The sequence below is a fragment of the Pteronotus mesoamericanus genome, unplaced genomic scaffold (assembly GCF_021234165.1).
Source record: "Pteronotus mesoamericanus isolate MK-2021 breed Mesoamerican mustached bat unplaced genomic scaffold, CSHL_Meso_final contig_90, whole genome shotgun sequence".
NCBI lineage: Eukaryota > Metazoa > Chordata > Mammalia > Chiroptera > Mormoopidae > Pteronotus > Pteronotus mesoamericanus.
The window spans coordinates 47205912-47220320 of NW_026555277.1; the positions used below are offsets into that span (position 1 = coordinate 47205912).

General features: G+C 34.0%; 1 protein-coding gene across 2 annotated transcripts in view; it reads right to left on the reverse strand.

The window, feature by feature from the left end:
* The window catches only part of USP47 (ubiquitin specific peptidase 47), a 107107-nt gene that overhangs the window by 75091 nt on the left and 17607 nt on the right, over nt 1-14409 (reverse strand). The window contains exon 2 of one of the 2 annotated variants that reach the window (XM_054586096.1): nt 826-885. The exons of the other annotated variant lie outside the window; for it this stretch is intronic. Within the exon in view, the coding sequence (XP_054442071.1) occupies nt 826-885 (60 nt within the window). The remainder of the gene's footprint in view (nt 1-825; nt 886-14409) is intronic. 2 annotated transcript variants of the gene reach the window in all.

The window sequence follows — 14409 nt, forward strand, 5'->3', positions numbered from 1 at the left end:
TTCTTGATATAGGATCTTCTATGAGTTAAGAAATTAGGCCTTAACACAATACCCTTCCGAATATCCACAGTTCATTTTTAATATACTGCAATACATCTAAAAAGAACTGATGGTGTGAATACTTTTGCTGATTGAAATTTATTAAATATATCAACCCCATTCAGATGGTGTGTTTTTACTTTAACAAGAGACAATTCCTGGGATGGGGATGGCAATCCTAACTTATATGGAAAAAAAATTATTTTAAGTTCCTCCTACCACTCCAACGATCTCAGCAAACTTTGATGTGATATGATTTCCTTCTAAGTGGTGTCTTTCCACATGTGTCTTGGAGAAGACAGAGGAGATTAGAGGAAGAACACTGGGGGAAAAAACTTAAGAGCCAAGGGGACCTCGAAAAAGGGAGTTACTAAGTAAATATTAGAAGAACGTGATACGTCCCAGGAAAGATTAGGTTTGTAATATATAACTTACTTAATTCTTCAAATGAGGTTTCTGGGTTTTGACTCTGTTAATTATTAAATGATTTAATTCTAGACCCATTAATATTTCAAAAAATAAAAGTTTTTTTTTTAAAAAAGAGGCAATATACTAAAAAGTCAAAACAAAGGGTTCTTATAGTTTTTATATCAGTTTTCGCCCTCATTCACTTGCTAAAAAACAAGGGACTATCAAACACATATCTATTTAAGGTGATTTTCTCATTATTAAAATAGTCAAACAAGCATAAAACTTAAAACATGCCTTGTTATTAAATAAAAATACTAACATGCTGTTACTTGCTCTGCTGATTATCACACTAAAGCAATTACATCAGCAGTCTACCTGTAAAAATTTCTTCTTCATTTCATCAAAGATATTTTGTCTGCATCTCCAAAACACATCCTATAGTATACAGGGAACAAAATGAATTACAAATTATTTCTTTAAAATACAGAGATTAAACAGTGAAATGAGAACAATTTACCTAAAAAATCTTTTGCAAACAAAATAAGTATTCTAGAATTTTGTTCATAAATTACATTTGTCATTACTCATGTTACTGAAAATCTGTGCTAGAGTTATAAAGAATATTAACATGAAAAACAATCACATTTTAACAAAGAGTGATAGCTTAAGGTTTGTGGATAAATCAGAAGTTCTAAGTCAGAGAACATTTTTCCCAGTTTGATTGACATATAATTGACATACAACATTGTATTGTTATTACCACTATAGGTTTAGTTAACATCTCACATAGTGATGAGAACCTGGCCACTATGTTGTGTGAGAGCCAAGGAGCCACATGGAAAAGTCATGTGTAGATGTTCCAGGCACAGCCCAAATGAGATCACAGCTGGCAACCAGCATCTGCCACCATACATATGCGTGAGAAAACATTCAGATGATTCCAGCTGACAGCCTTTCAGCTGCCCAGCTGACACCTGGCAGAGCAGAAACAACCAACCCTAGACTAACTTTGCTTAAATTAACATCTGTGGGCAAAATTCACTAAGTTTGGGGGAGGACTTATATAACACAAGATAATCAGAATAATAGTCAATTGCTCAATCTAGTCCTTCTCTCACCTTCTCATAAAAAATCACAAGCTTCTTAGTATTTTTCATTTCCCTTCCTTGCATCAGGTTTCTACATAGTACTTAAAACTATGTGATATATTTGTTTATATTTTTCTTATGTATTGTCTATCTCCAAAAAACATCTTCCACTATGAGCCAGTATGAAATAGCAGACTGGATTTACCCTCCCCACCTTAAACGACCAAAAATCTAGATAGAATATATAAAGCAATAGTTTTCAAATATTAAACAACAGACAACACAGGACAGTGATCCCTGTGAAAAGAGAAACGGACAAGGTAAGCCACCTTCCAGACTGCAGTGCTGGGAGGGAGAAGCCAGGCAGAGTCCAGCAATCTCCCTGGGTTCAACAGACGAGATGGGAAGTTCCAGGAGGTCAATTCAGCTAGAATTGATAGGGCAAATGTTGCAGAGAAGAAAACTGCACAAATATTGGGTTGGCCAAAAAGTTTGTTTGGTTTTTTCCGTTAGATAGCTCTAGTAGTACTTAGTTGTCTTTAACTTCATTCAAAACAATTGTGTTAGACTGTATTGTGAGAGCTGTCATATCAGTATGCATAAAAAAAAAACCTTACCAAAATTAGAGAATTTTTGAGTAGCCTTTTTCACATTGGAAATGAAGAAAATCAGCAACATTTTTGACATACAAGGCTTTATTATTACAAGAAAGGTAAAAACGCAACTGAAACACAAAAAAGATTTGTGCAGTGTATGAAGAAGGTGCTGTGACTAATCAAATGTGTCAAAAGTGGCCTGCAGAGTTTCATGCTAGAGATCTCTTGCTGGACAATACTCCACAGTCGGGTAGACCAGTTGAAGTCGATAGCGATCAAATTGAGACATTAACTGAGATCAACATTCTTCCATGTGGGAGATAACCGACATACTTAAAATATCCAAATCAATAAAGTTATTGGTGAAGATGAAAAATGTATCTTTTATTTTAAGGAAAAAACGTAATGGACTTTTGGGCCAACCCAATAGCAAGCTCCAGAAATCTGTAGAGTGATCCTCCTTTGAGTACTCAGCTGAGTACTTATCTGCATTTGCATGTGAAGAAACTAGCTGAAACAGCAGGAAGAACCACAGGGAAAAAATCCCGGGAACTGACTTCAGTTTCCACCAGCCAGAGTGAAAAAAAAAATCTCATAATACACAGGGCAGCAGATGAGAGTATTCGGAAGAGTGCTCTCTCAGTAATGGGACCAAATAAGGCCTCGTCTAAAGGTTACTCTGGTCCAAAGTTTAAAAGCTTAAAAGCAAACCTCAAAAGCATCAAACTGTTTAGTGTAAATTTAACTGCACCCAAAAACAAAGCTCAAGAATATTTCTGGGAATAAAAATATCCAGCAGCAATGAAAGTTTATGCCATCCAATAAAAAATAAATAGGCATGCAAAAAAAATAAAAACAAAAACCAAAACCTGGAAACTATGACCCATAATGAGATCAATCAATGAAAACCAACCCAGAAATAATACAGATGATAGAATTAGTAGACAAGGACATAACAAGTTTATAACTATATTCTGTATTTCAAGAAGGTAGGAAAGGCTGTGTTAAGGAAAAACATGGAAGATACAAAAAAGGTACAACTCAAATTTCTAGGAATGAAAAGTACAAAATCTGAGATGAAATATATAATGGATGGGATAAACAGATTAGTTATCAGTGAAAAAAAGATTAATGAACTCTTGAAGACACAGCAATAGAAACTATCACAAATATGACACACAGGGGAAAGAAAGTCAAAAAAGAATGAAAAGTGGGACAACTTTCTTATCAGAAGCCAGAAGTAAGTTGCACAACACTTTTCAGCTGCTTACAAAAAATAACTGTTAGCCCAGAATACTGTAACCCCTCAAAAATGTCCTTCAAGAATGATCCAGGAATGGATTTAGTAGTCAAGCAGAATTCAAGATATTCTCAGGTGAAGGAAAACTAAAAGAGTTTGTCTCCAGTCAAACTACCCTAAAGGACATTTTCTAAACAAAAAGGAAATGATCAAAGAAGGAACCTTAAACCATCAGGAAGGAAGACTACGGTAAGCAAAATGTACCTAAATACAACGAACACATTTTTCTCCTCCTGTTGAGTTTTTACTAGATGATTTTCAGTTGAAGTAAAAATTAAAAGGTTGCTTGATGTGGTTACAAATATAAGAAGAGGATATATTTAACATAATTATAAATGAGGGAGGGTAAATGAACATAAAAGAAGTTAAAGTTCTTACATTTCAACTGAACTGGTAAAATAATGACACTAGTAGACTCTGCCAAGTTGACATATCTAATGTAACACTCAGAGGAATCACTGAAAAAACTATCACAGAAGAATACAATGAAAATCACTATAGAAAAATCAAAATGGAATTTTTAAAAATGTTCAAGTAACTCATGAGAAGGTAAGTGAAAGACAACAGAAAAATGGAAAACAGGAAAATCAGAAAACACAAATAAAATGGCAGACTTAGATTCTAACATATTAATCATTACATTAAATACAAATGGTGTAAATAAACCACTTAAAAGACAGAAATTGTCAAGGTCGATTGAAAAACATGACCCAACCATATGCTGTCTCTATGAAACTTACTATACACACAGACACACATGTATAATAATGTCAAATATGTGACATTAAAATTTGTTATATAAATTTGTATATAAAATACATTTCATGTAAACTATTTTATATGAAAATAAAATGGTGAGAAAATGTACCATGCAATCATTAATAAAAAAAACAGGAGTTAATATTAAAAATTAATAATCAGATAAAGTAGACTTTAGAATAAATTATCAGAGACATAGAGAAGCATTATAAAAGGGACTATGCACGAAGAAGACATAGCAATCCTCAATGTATATGAAACAAACAACAAAGCTATAAAATATGTGAAGCAAAAACTGAAAAAACTGAAAGAACTAAATAAATCTAAAATTATAGTTAGGAGTGATCCACCCCCCGTCCCCGTCCCTTGCTACAACAAATACATAGAATATCAGCAAGGGCATTAAAAAAATCAACAATACCATCACCGAACACGATCTAATTATCAACATTTATAAAATATTCCAACCCAAAGGACAAAATATACATTCCTGTCAAATGCCCAAGGAACTACATCCAAGACAAACCACATCCTGGGCCATAAAACAAACATCAACAAATTTAAAAGAACTGAAATGTAGAAAGAAACTTAGAGTGTGTTCTCTGATCACTTGGGGATAAAAAATACCTTAATAAAATGGAAAGATATAACATGTCCTTACATTGGAAGACTCAACCTAGTAAAGATGTCAATTCTTCCCAAATAGATATATACTTTTTAAAAGCAACTCAATGGAGGAAGACAGTCTTTTCAACAAATGATAATGGAAAAATTAGACATCTCTAGGCAAAAAAATAATCCTCCATCTAAATCTCTCACCTTAAAAATTAATTAACTGAATATGGATCATGAATATAAAAAATATAAAACTATGAAATTTTTTAAAAAGTATTAGGAGGAAATTTTCCAGAGCTAAGGCTAGGCAGAGTTCTCAGACTTAACATCATAAATTGGACTTCACTGAAAGTAGAAATGTTTATTTTGCAAAGACCCTATTAAGGATGAAAAGACAAGCTACCAGCTGGGACAAAAGGTTTCAAACCACATAATGACCAAAGAACTAGTATCTAGAATATCTAGAGAACTCTGAAAACCTAGCAATAAAAAAGTGAACAATCTAATTAAAATATAGGCAAAAGTCATGAGAGACCTTTCAATGAAAAACAACAGATGGCAAGCAAGCACATGAAAAGATGTTCAACATCACTAGCCAATAGGGAAATGCAAATTAAAAACCAAATGACATATACCACATACCTATCAGAATGGCTAAAACTAAAGTGATTACACCAAATTCAACAAAGATACAGAAGAAACATACATCAAAATTAACAAGTCTCATCTAAGGAATATATGAAAAAACTATATATATGTGTATATATATAGTTTTTCTTTTAAGCATACATAGAACATACATAAAAACTAACCTGATATTGTTCTTTACTATAAACCAAGTCTCAACAAATTTCAAAGGGTTGTTATACAGAACACTTTCACTATAATGCAAGTGAATTAAATATCAATGACAAAAAGATGACTACGAAAACCATATATAATTACAAAATTAAGAAACACTAAATCATGTGTCACAAAAGAAATAATAATGGAAATTAGAAAATAGTTAGAACCAAATGATAATAAAATGTTACATATTAAAACTCATACAGAGTATTGAGGGAAAGCAGGGAGTCTTCCAGAAGAACAAGGGAGTAATCATGGGAATAGGCAGAGGGAGGATAGAGAGTTATCTGCCCAACTCCATATGAAGAGCTCTAAAAACCTAGAGCTGAAAAACAGTTCTCTGCTGCTAACGGTATATGGGGTTGTAGCTGGTCCCCAGAAGGCAGAAAACAAAACAAAACAACATACTCTGTGCCATATTGCTAAAGCAGAAGAAATAAAAAGGTAAAAGCAGAAATTAATAACATAGAAAATAAAAATACTATTAAGAAAATTATCAACACAAAATACTGGTTCTTAATGACAAACAACTGGTAAGATAATCCCCTAAAAAGGAACAAAAATATTATGAAGAAGGGAATAAAAGTATAGATACAACAACAACAAAAAAATAAAAGAATGTCACAAAAGAAAGCAAATTTATGCCAATATATCTGAAAACATAATGAAATGAAAACATTTGAAAAAAATAACTTAAAGGAAAGCAAAAGAAAATCTCAGTAGTCCAAAAGTAATTAAACAAATTTAGTTGTTAAAATCTTTCAATAACAAAAAAAAAATCAACCCTAGATAATTTTATTAAAGACTGTACCAACCATTCAAAGAGAAATCATTCAGGTTTTACAGAAAAGTTTCAGTTACAGAATATAAGGAATGCTCCCAAATCATATTATGAGGCTAGCATTTGATACTAAACTCTAAAATACTAACATTAAAAAAAGGAAAGTTACAAACCAGTATCACTCATGAAAACTGTAAAATATCTGAAACAAAGTATTAGGAAACTGAATGCAGCAATGTACTTTTTTTAATGACTTTTTTACCTTTTATTGTTCAGTTACAGTTGTCTCCATTCCCCCCTCCCCCGTTGCTCTCCCCATCCAATTCCAGCTCCCAAAGACAATCCGCACCCCATTGTCTTTGACCCTGGGTCCTTTGCACATGTTCTTTGACTTGACCCTTCCTCATCTTTCCCCGTTATTCCCCTCCTCCCTCTCCTCTGGTCACTGTCAGTTTTTTCTTTATTTCCGTGTCTCTGGTTCTTTTTTGCTGGTTTGTTTTGTTGATTAGCTTCCACTTAAGGGTGAGATCATACGGTATTTGTCTTTCACTATATGGTTTATTTCACTTAGGGTAATACTATTCAGTTCCATCAATGTTGTCTCAAAGGGCAGGAGTTCCTTCTTTCTTTTTGCTGTGTAGCATTCCATTCTGTAAATGTACCACAGTTTTTTGATCCACTTGTTTACCAATGGGCACTTAGGCTATTTCCAGCACTTGGCAATTGTAAATAATGCAGCTCTGAACATTGGGGTGCTTAGGTCCTTCTGAATTGATGCTTCAGGATTCTTAGGGTATATATAATCCCAGCAGTGGAATTGCCGGGTCAAAAGGTAGTTCCATGTTTAGTTTTTTCAGGAAATTCCATACTGCTTTCCACAGTGGCTGCACCAGTCTGCATTCCCACCAACACACTAGGGTTCCCTTTTCTCCACAACCTCTCCAGCACTTGTTTGTTCATTTGTTTATAATGGCCATTCTGATAGGTATGAAGTGGTATCTCATTGTGGTTTTAATTTGCATCTCTCTGATGGCTAGTGATGTTGAGCACCCTTTCATATGCCTCTGGGCCCTTTGTATCTCCTCCTTGGAGAAGTGTCTGTTCAGGTACTTTGTACATTTTTTAATTGGATTGTTTGTCTTCCTGGAGTGGAGTCCTGTGAGTTCTTTATATATTTTGGAGATCAAACCCTTGTCCAAGGTATCATGGGCAAATATGTTTTTCCCATATGGTTGGTTCCCTTTTTATTTCACTGATGTTTTCTTTAGCTGTGCAGAAGCTTTTTAATTTGAGACAGTAGTCCCATTTGTTTATCCTTTCCTTTATATCCTCTGCCCTAGGGGACATATTGGTGAAAATATTGCTGCATAGGATAACTGAAATTTTCCTGCCTCTGTTCTCCTCTAGGACTTTTATGAGGTCACAATTTATATTTAAGTCTTTTATCTATCGTGAGTTTATTTTGGTGTACGGTGTGAGTTGGCAGTCTAGTTGCATCTTTTTTTTTTTTTTTTTTTGCATGAACCTGTCCAGGTCTCCCAATACCATTTATTGAAGAGGCTATTTTCCTCCATTTTATGCTCTTGGCCCCTTTGCCAAATACTAATTAACCACAGAGACATGGGTTTACTTCTGGGCTCTCTTTTCTGTTCCATTGATCTATGTGTCTGTTCTTATGCCAGTACCAGACTGTCTTTATTACAGTGGCCTTGTAGTATAGTTTAATATCAGGTATTGCGATCCCTCCTACTTTGTTCTTCTTTCTCAAAATCACTGCAGCTATTCAGGGTCGTTTATGGTTCCATACACACTTTTGAAATATTTGTTCTATATCTGTGAAATATGTCACTGGTATTTTAATGGGGATTGTGTTGAATCTATAAATTTGCTTTGGGTATTACGGACATTCTAATGACGTTAATTCTTCCAATCCATGAACACAGTATATGCTTCCATTTATTTGTGTCTTCCTTAATTTCTTTCTTCAGTGTTTTATAATTGTCTGAGTATAGGTCTTTAACCTCCTTTGGTAAGGATATTTCCAGGGACTTTATTTTTCTTGTTGTCATAGTACATGGAATATTTTTTTCCTGGTTTCGGTTTCTGATGGTTCATAGCTGGTGTACAAAAATGCCTTAAGTTTCTGAATATTGACTTTGTATCCCGCTGCTTTGCCAAATTCACTTATTCAGGTGAGTAGTTTTTTGGTGCAGTCTATAGGGTTTTCTATGTACAAATTATGTCATCTGCAAACAATGACAGTTTTACTTCCTCCTTTCCAATCTGGATACCTTTTATTTCTTTTTCTTGTTTGATCACTGTGGCTAGAACTTCCAATGTATGTTGAATAGAAGTGGCGAAAGTAGACATTTTTGTCTTGTGCCTGATCTTAAGGGAAAGCTTTTAGTTTTTGCCTGTTGACTATGATGTTGGCTGTAGGTTTCTCGTATATGGCCTTTATTATGTTGAGGTATGCTCCCTCTACTCTCACTTTGCTGAGTGTTTTTACCATAAATGGGTGCTGTACTTTATCAAATGCTTTTCAACATCTATTGATATGGTCATTTGATTTCTGTCCTTCATTTTGTTTATGTGATACATTTATTGATTTGTGAATGTGGTACCATCCTTGCATGACTGGGATGAATCCCACTTGATCATGGTGTATGATCTTTTTAATGTATTACTGAACCCAGGTTGCCAATATTGTTAAGGATTTTAGCATCTATGTTCATCAGTGATATTGGCCTGAATCCAACAATGTATCAATGCATAATACATCATAGTTGGGATCATTTAACATTGGAAATATCAACTTATATAATGTAACATATTAAAAGATTGAGAGAAAACCACATCAATACATACGATACAAAAAGGCACTTGAAAAAAATAAAATCATCTTTTCATGACAACTTTCCATGATAACTTTATGAACATTTTTCGATGATAATGCATAACAAAATAGAAAGAAAATTTCCTAGTGGATAAAGTACATCTACAAAATTTTACAACAACATATTTAATAATGAAATGCTAAAAACTCTCACTTTATGAGTAAATATATTTACTTTAAGAACAGAAACATGCCTGGCTGGGTAGCTCAGTTGCTTAGAGAGCTATCCCAATACAAAAAGGCTGCAGATTTGATCCCTGGTCAGGGCATATACAGGAATCAATCAATGAATGCATCAATAAGTGAAATAACAAACCAATGTTCTTTCTCTCCCTTTCCCTCCCTCACTTCCCTCTCCAAAAATCAATAAATAAAAAATTTTTAAAAATAGGAACAAAACGAAGTTGCAGACTAGTCACTACTTCTGGTCAACACTACTGAAGGACAGTGCTATAAGGAAATACATGCAGTGGAATACCATGCAGCCCTTAAAGACAATGTTATGTGACATTTACTGACAAGGGAAAATATTCACTACATATTGCTAAGAAATAAGGGTAGCCTTACAATACAAAACATAATAGCCTTTTAAAAAGTCTGTATTGAGAAGGAGAAGAAAACATGTACAGAATAAAAGAATTACATTGAAATGTTAACAGTATTGTCTTTCAAAGATAGAATTAGAGGTGATTTTTTTCCCTTTTTCTTTTCTGGGACTTTCAAATGTTTGGCACTGCACATGTATGTGTTTTTACAACTTAAATGTAAACCATAAAAAAGAAACCTGCAGATTTAGTTAACTTTTATATAAGGTAAACATTTTTAAGTGTTAGCACACTCTTACCCTATGAAAAGAGACAAAAATACTAAGTGCACAGTAAGGAAATGAAAGCATGTTGCCTGGGCAGCAGTACACATGACAAAGGTGTGCAGAGAGTTCAAGGACTATACTTTTAGTGTGCATGACATGCATAATGATATGTCTACAGAGAATAAACAAACAATAAAAACTCGCATAATCAAGATTGGGTAACATTAACAGATATTAATATATATATTTCAAGCAATTTGAGGTTACTACATAAAATATAATTAAAGAAACTAAGGATGTCTAAAATAGAGAAGGCAATAAACTTCAGTGTCTATGATTCCTCTACTTCAAGTAATATACATTTGAAAGAATACAGGGTACAAGAAGAGTGAAAAAACTCTTAAAAGGAAATTAAAAAGAAAATAGCATTCATTCAGATAGTGATTTAAAAAGACTTATTGTCCCTTATAGCCTCAGAGCTACACATACAATATGTATTACACTTTTAAAAATATTTAATACTTTTATTTCTGGAAGAGGGAGGAGATGCATTTCCCCCTATTCTTCCTGATAAATATAACTAAAAATGTTATGTATAAAGAAAAGATAAGAAGACACTGAAATGCAATGAGAAAGCAGACTGGTTATGGACCTAAGGAATTAAGGATATGGTGGTTAATTCCCTGGCTTTATTTTTTGCCTAATACAGGCTGGTCTGAGTGGGTACACACTAAAAAAGCCCCAAGAAAAGAATGTCCTGCTCTAGTTAAAGAATCAGGAAAGGGGCACACATATAAAACAGGAAACTTGTAGACACTAACCACACTATACTACAGCCAAACACCACAGAAAAAAAGCTGTTGCCCTAACTCCTCTAATTATCAGAGTCTGAGGGAGAAGACTAGATCTCCAACCTCGGCTGGCAGTAACAAGGCACTCCCTTCCCTCCACCAGGGTGGTGTCAAAGAAGACCTAGTGGGCAGCAGGGACTTTCATCACAGCCCAGTGGTAAAGACAGCCTCCGCACTTTACTATCAGTGGAAGCCATGTGGAAATAACAAAGTGCCCCACCCTGTCCCAACCAAGCAGGTGTCCACAGAAACTTAAAGGGAGCATGAACTTCAACCCCACCAGCAGTAATAAGGCACACCTCTCACCCCAGATTGTAAATAAAGGTGGAATGAGGAACCTGGACTCCCACCCCTACCTCCAAGTAACAAGGAAGTACCCCCTTTACCCTGTTGGCATGGAATCAGAGGAAGTCTGTTAAAACAGGAGATTTAAATAAGATCCAAAGTCTCATAACATAAAACTCAAAATGTCCAGAATATAATAAAAAAATCACTTGTCAAAGAACCAAAAACATCTCAATCTGGATGAGAAACAACAGTGTCAACTTGGAGATGACACAAATGTTGAAATTATCTGACAAGGATTGTAAAGTGGCCATCATAAAAACATTCTGCAAGCAATTATGAACACACATAAAATAAATGAGGGAAAAAAAGTCTCCACAAGAGAATACCAGCTAAAATACAATAACCAATATTAAAACTCACTAGGTGGGCATGATAGCAGAATGAAGATCACAGGGGAAAGATCAGTGACCCTCAAGATAAGAAAAACAGAAGTCTTTATCTGAACAATAAAGAAAAAAAGGCTTAAAATCCATCTCAAGCACCTGTAAAACTATAAAAAGATCAGTCTCAAGCACCCATAAGACTATTAAAAAAAGATGTGATATGTGTGTCATTCAAGTTCTGGAAGAAGAAAAGAAAGAGGGCTGGCCTGAAAAAGCTCTCAAGGAAATAATGGGTGAAAACTTCCCAAATTTGACAAAAGCCATAAAACTACATATTCAAAAAGCTGAGTGAACCCCAAAAAGATAAACTCAAAGAAAACCCTGCCAAGATACATCACAATCAAACTCCTTAAAAACTAAAGTCAAAGGGAAAGAGTTTGAAAGTAGTGAGAGAGAAATGTCTTATCTGTAAGAGCAAAACAATTCAAATGTATTGATAGCATATTTGTCCTCAGAAATCACAGATGCAGAAATGGGACAATGTTTTCCAAGTGCTGTAAGAAAAAAATTTTCAATTCAGAAATCCATATCCAACAAAAATATCCTTCAGGAATAAAGGGGAAATAGACACTTTCAGATGAAGAAAAAGAGACTTGTTGTTAGCAGACCTACCCTGAAAAAATGGCTAAACGAAGTTCTCTAAACAGAAATGATGAAAGTGGTATGAAACCACTTTGTATTAAAAATGAAATATAAATATGATATTCTATAATGTATAAATGCTATTTTATGTAAGTAATTAGAGTATTGCCCTTACTAACACACTGCAAAACTCCACACTATAAAATAACTTAGAGTTGCCTCAATGTGATATTTGGGCTACTTCCACAAAAAGCTAGATGTCATGAGCTATTGTAAAGGCTATAACCTCCTGTTACATCACTCATCTATGCTGCAAAGTCAAATTCAGCTTAATCATTTCTGCTTACAAGTTTTCCAAAAATGTCACCATATATATATCACATACACAAATACACAAAAATAAGCCTTAAAAAGGCAATTCTAGCTCTGGCTGGTGTGGCTCCATGGATTGACAGCCAGCCTTCGAATCAAAGGGTCGCTGGTTCGATTCCCAGTCAGGGCATATGCCTGGGTTGCAAGCCAGGTCCCCAGTGCCGGTGGGGGGGCAGGGCACGCGAGAAACAACCACACATTGATGTTCCTCTCCTCTTTCTCTCTCCTGTTCCCTCTATCTAAAAAATAAAATAAACAAAATTTATATTTTTTAAAAAGGCAATTCTAGTACATATTATAAGCTGGAGAAATCTTGAGAAAATTATGCTAAATGAAATAAGCCTATGACAAAGGGTCAAATACTGTATGATTCCACTTATATGAAGTACTAAGAGCAAATTCATAGAGACAAAAAGCAGAATGGTGGTTGCCAGAGATTGGGGGTAGATGGGTTAAGGAAATGGGACATTATTGCTAACAGGTAGAGTTTTACAAAATGAAAAGATTTCTGTGGGTGGATAATGGTGAGTAGCACAACGATGTGAATGTACTTAATATCATTGAACTGTACACTTAAAAATAGTTAAGGTGGTAAATGTCATATATGTATCTTACCACAAATTTTAAAAATATTAAAATTAAATAGAGAACTTACAACCATAAATTTGTGAAAGTAGTAAAACTGCCTCCAAATTGGGTTTCTATTGGGCTGTGTTACAAATATATAATATGCATAAACATATTACGGAGAAATGTAAATATATGTATAAGCAAGACAAGTTTCTATTTTTTCTTGTAATCCAAAAAATAAAAAAATTTCCTACTTTCTAAAGGCTTTCATGTGATCTGAATGTGATTCATACATGTAGGGAGAAATATAGAAATAAAAACAGGCTTCAAATTTATATGTGTGTGCGTATTTTATAGCTCCTTCCACTAAGAGAACCTAGAAGTAATGACATTCCTATAGCAATAAATACATAGGTAGCATCCAGATTTTGGTGTCTGAATACCATTCTCCACAAAAGGGATCCATGGTCTTTGTAGAAATGGCTGGTGTTAGTGTTGGGGCTGAGAAAGTATAAGAGCCTGGAATAGCTTGTAGTGCCAGAAAGTAAGGAAGTTTTCCAAGGGTGGTGGGGTATGTCCGTTGAAATGGCTTTCACCAACCAAATCTTGAATAATTTAAACATCAAAATAAATAGATGAATTATTCAATTTAAAGTTAACATTAAAAAGATTGCTATATGGAATGAGAAGTAATCAAATGAATAGGAGTATACATGTATTCTAAAAACTTTAATAATACGTCCTATTTCTGAATAATATTAAGATACTGCTGATGGCCGTAAAGATTAGAAAATGGCTCTATATGGCCTAATACATGTTAAGGAACACTTAAAAAAATACTTTCAGTATTTAAAACTTACTTGCTCACTTAAATCAAAAATGTTAGCTACAGAAGTTATCTGCCAGGAAGCTGTTTCCCTAAATCAAATATAAAAACTTTGCTCATATATTTTTTTAAAATCTGATAATGAACTTTTTATTCAGCATACTTTAAATATTCAATTTAGAAACAAATGTGTATGTAAAAGAGAATTAAGGGTAAAGACACTACTGTTAAATTTGACATGAACCAATTTAGAATTTTTAGTGCTTATTTCAGTTTTTAAATATTTCAGAAATCATTTACTCTTTCTACTTTTGTGATTTCATGTTTTAAATATT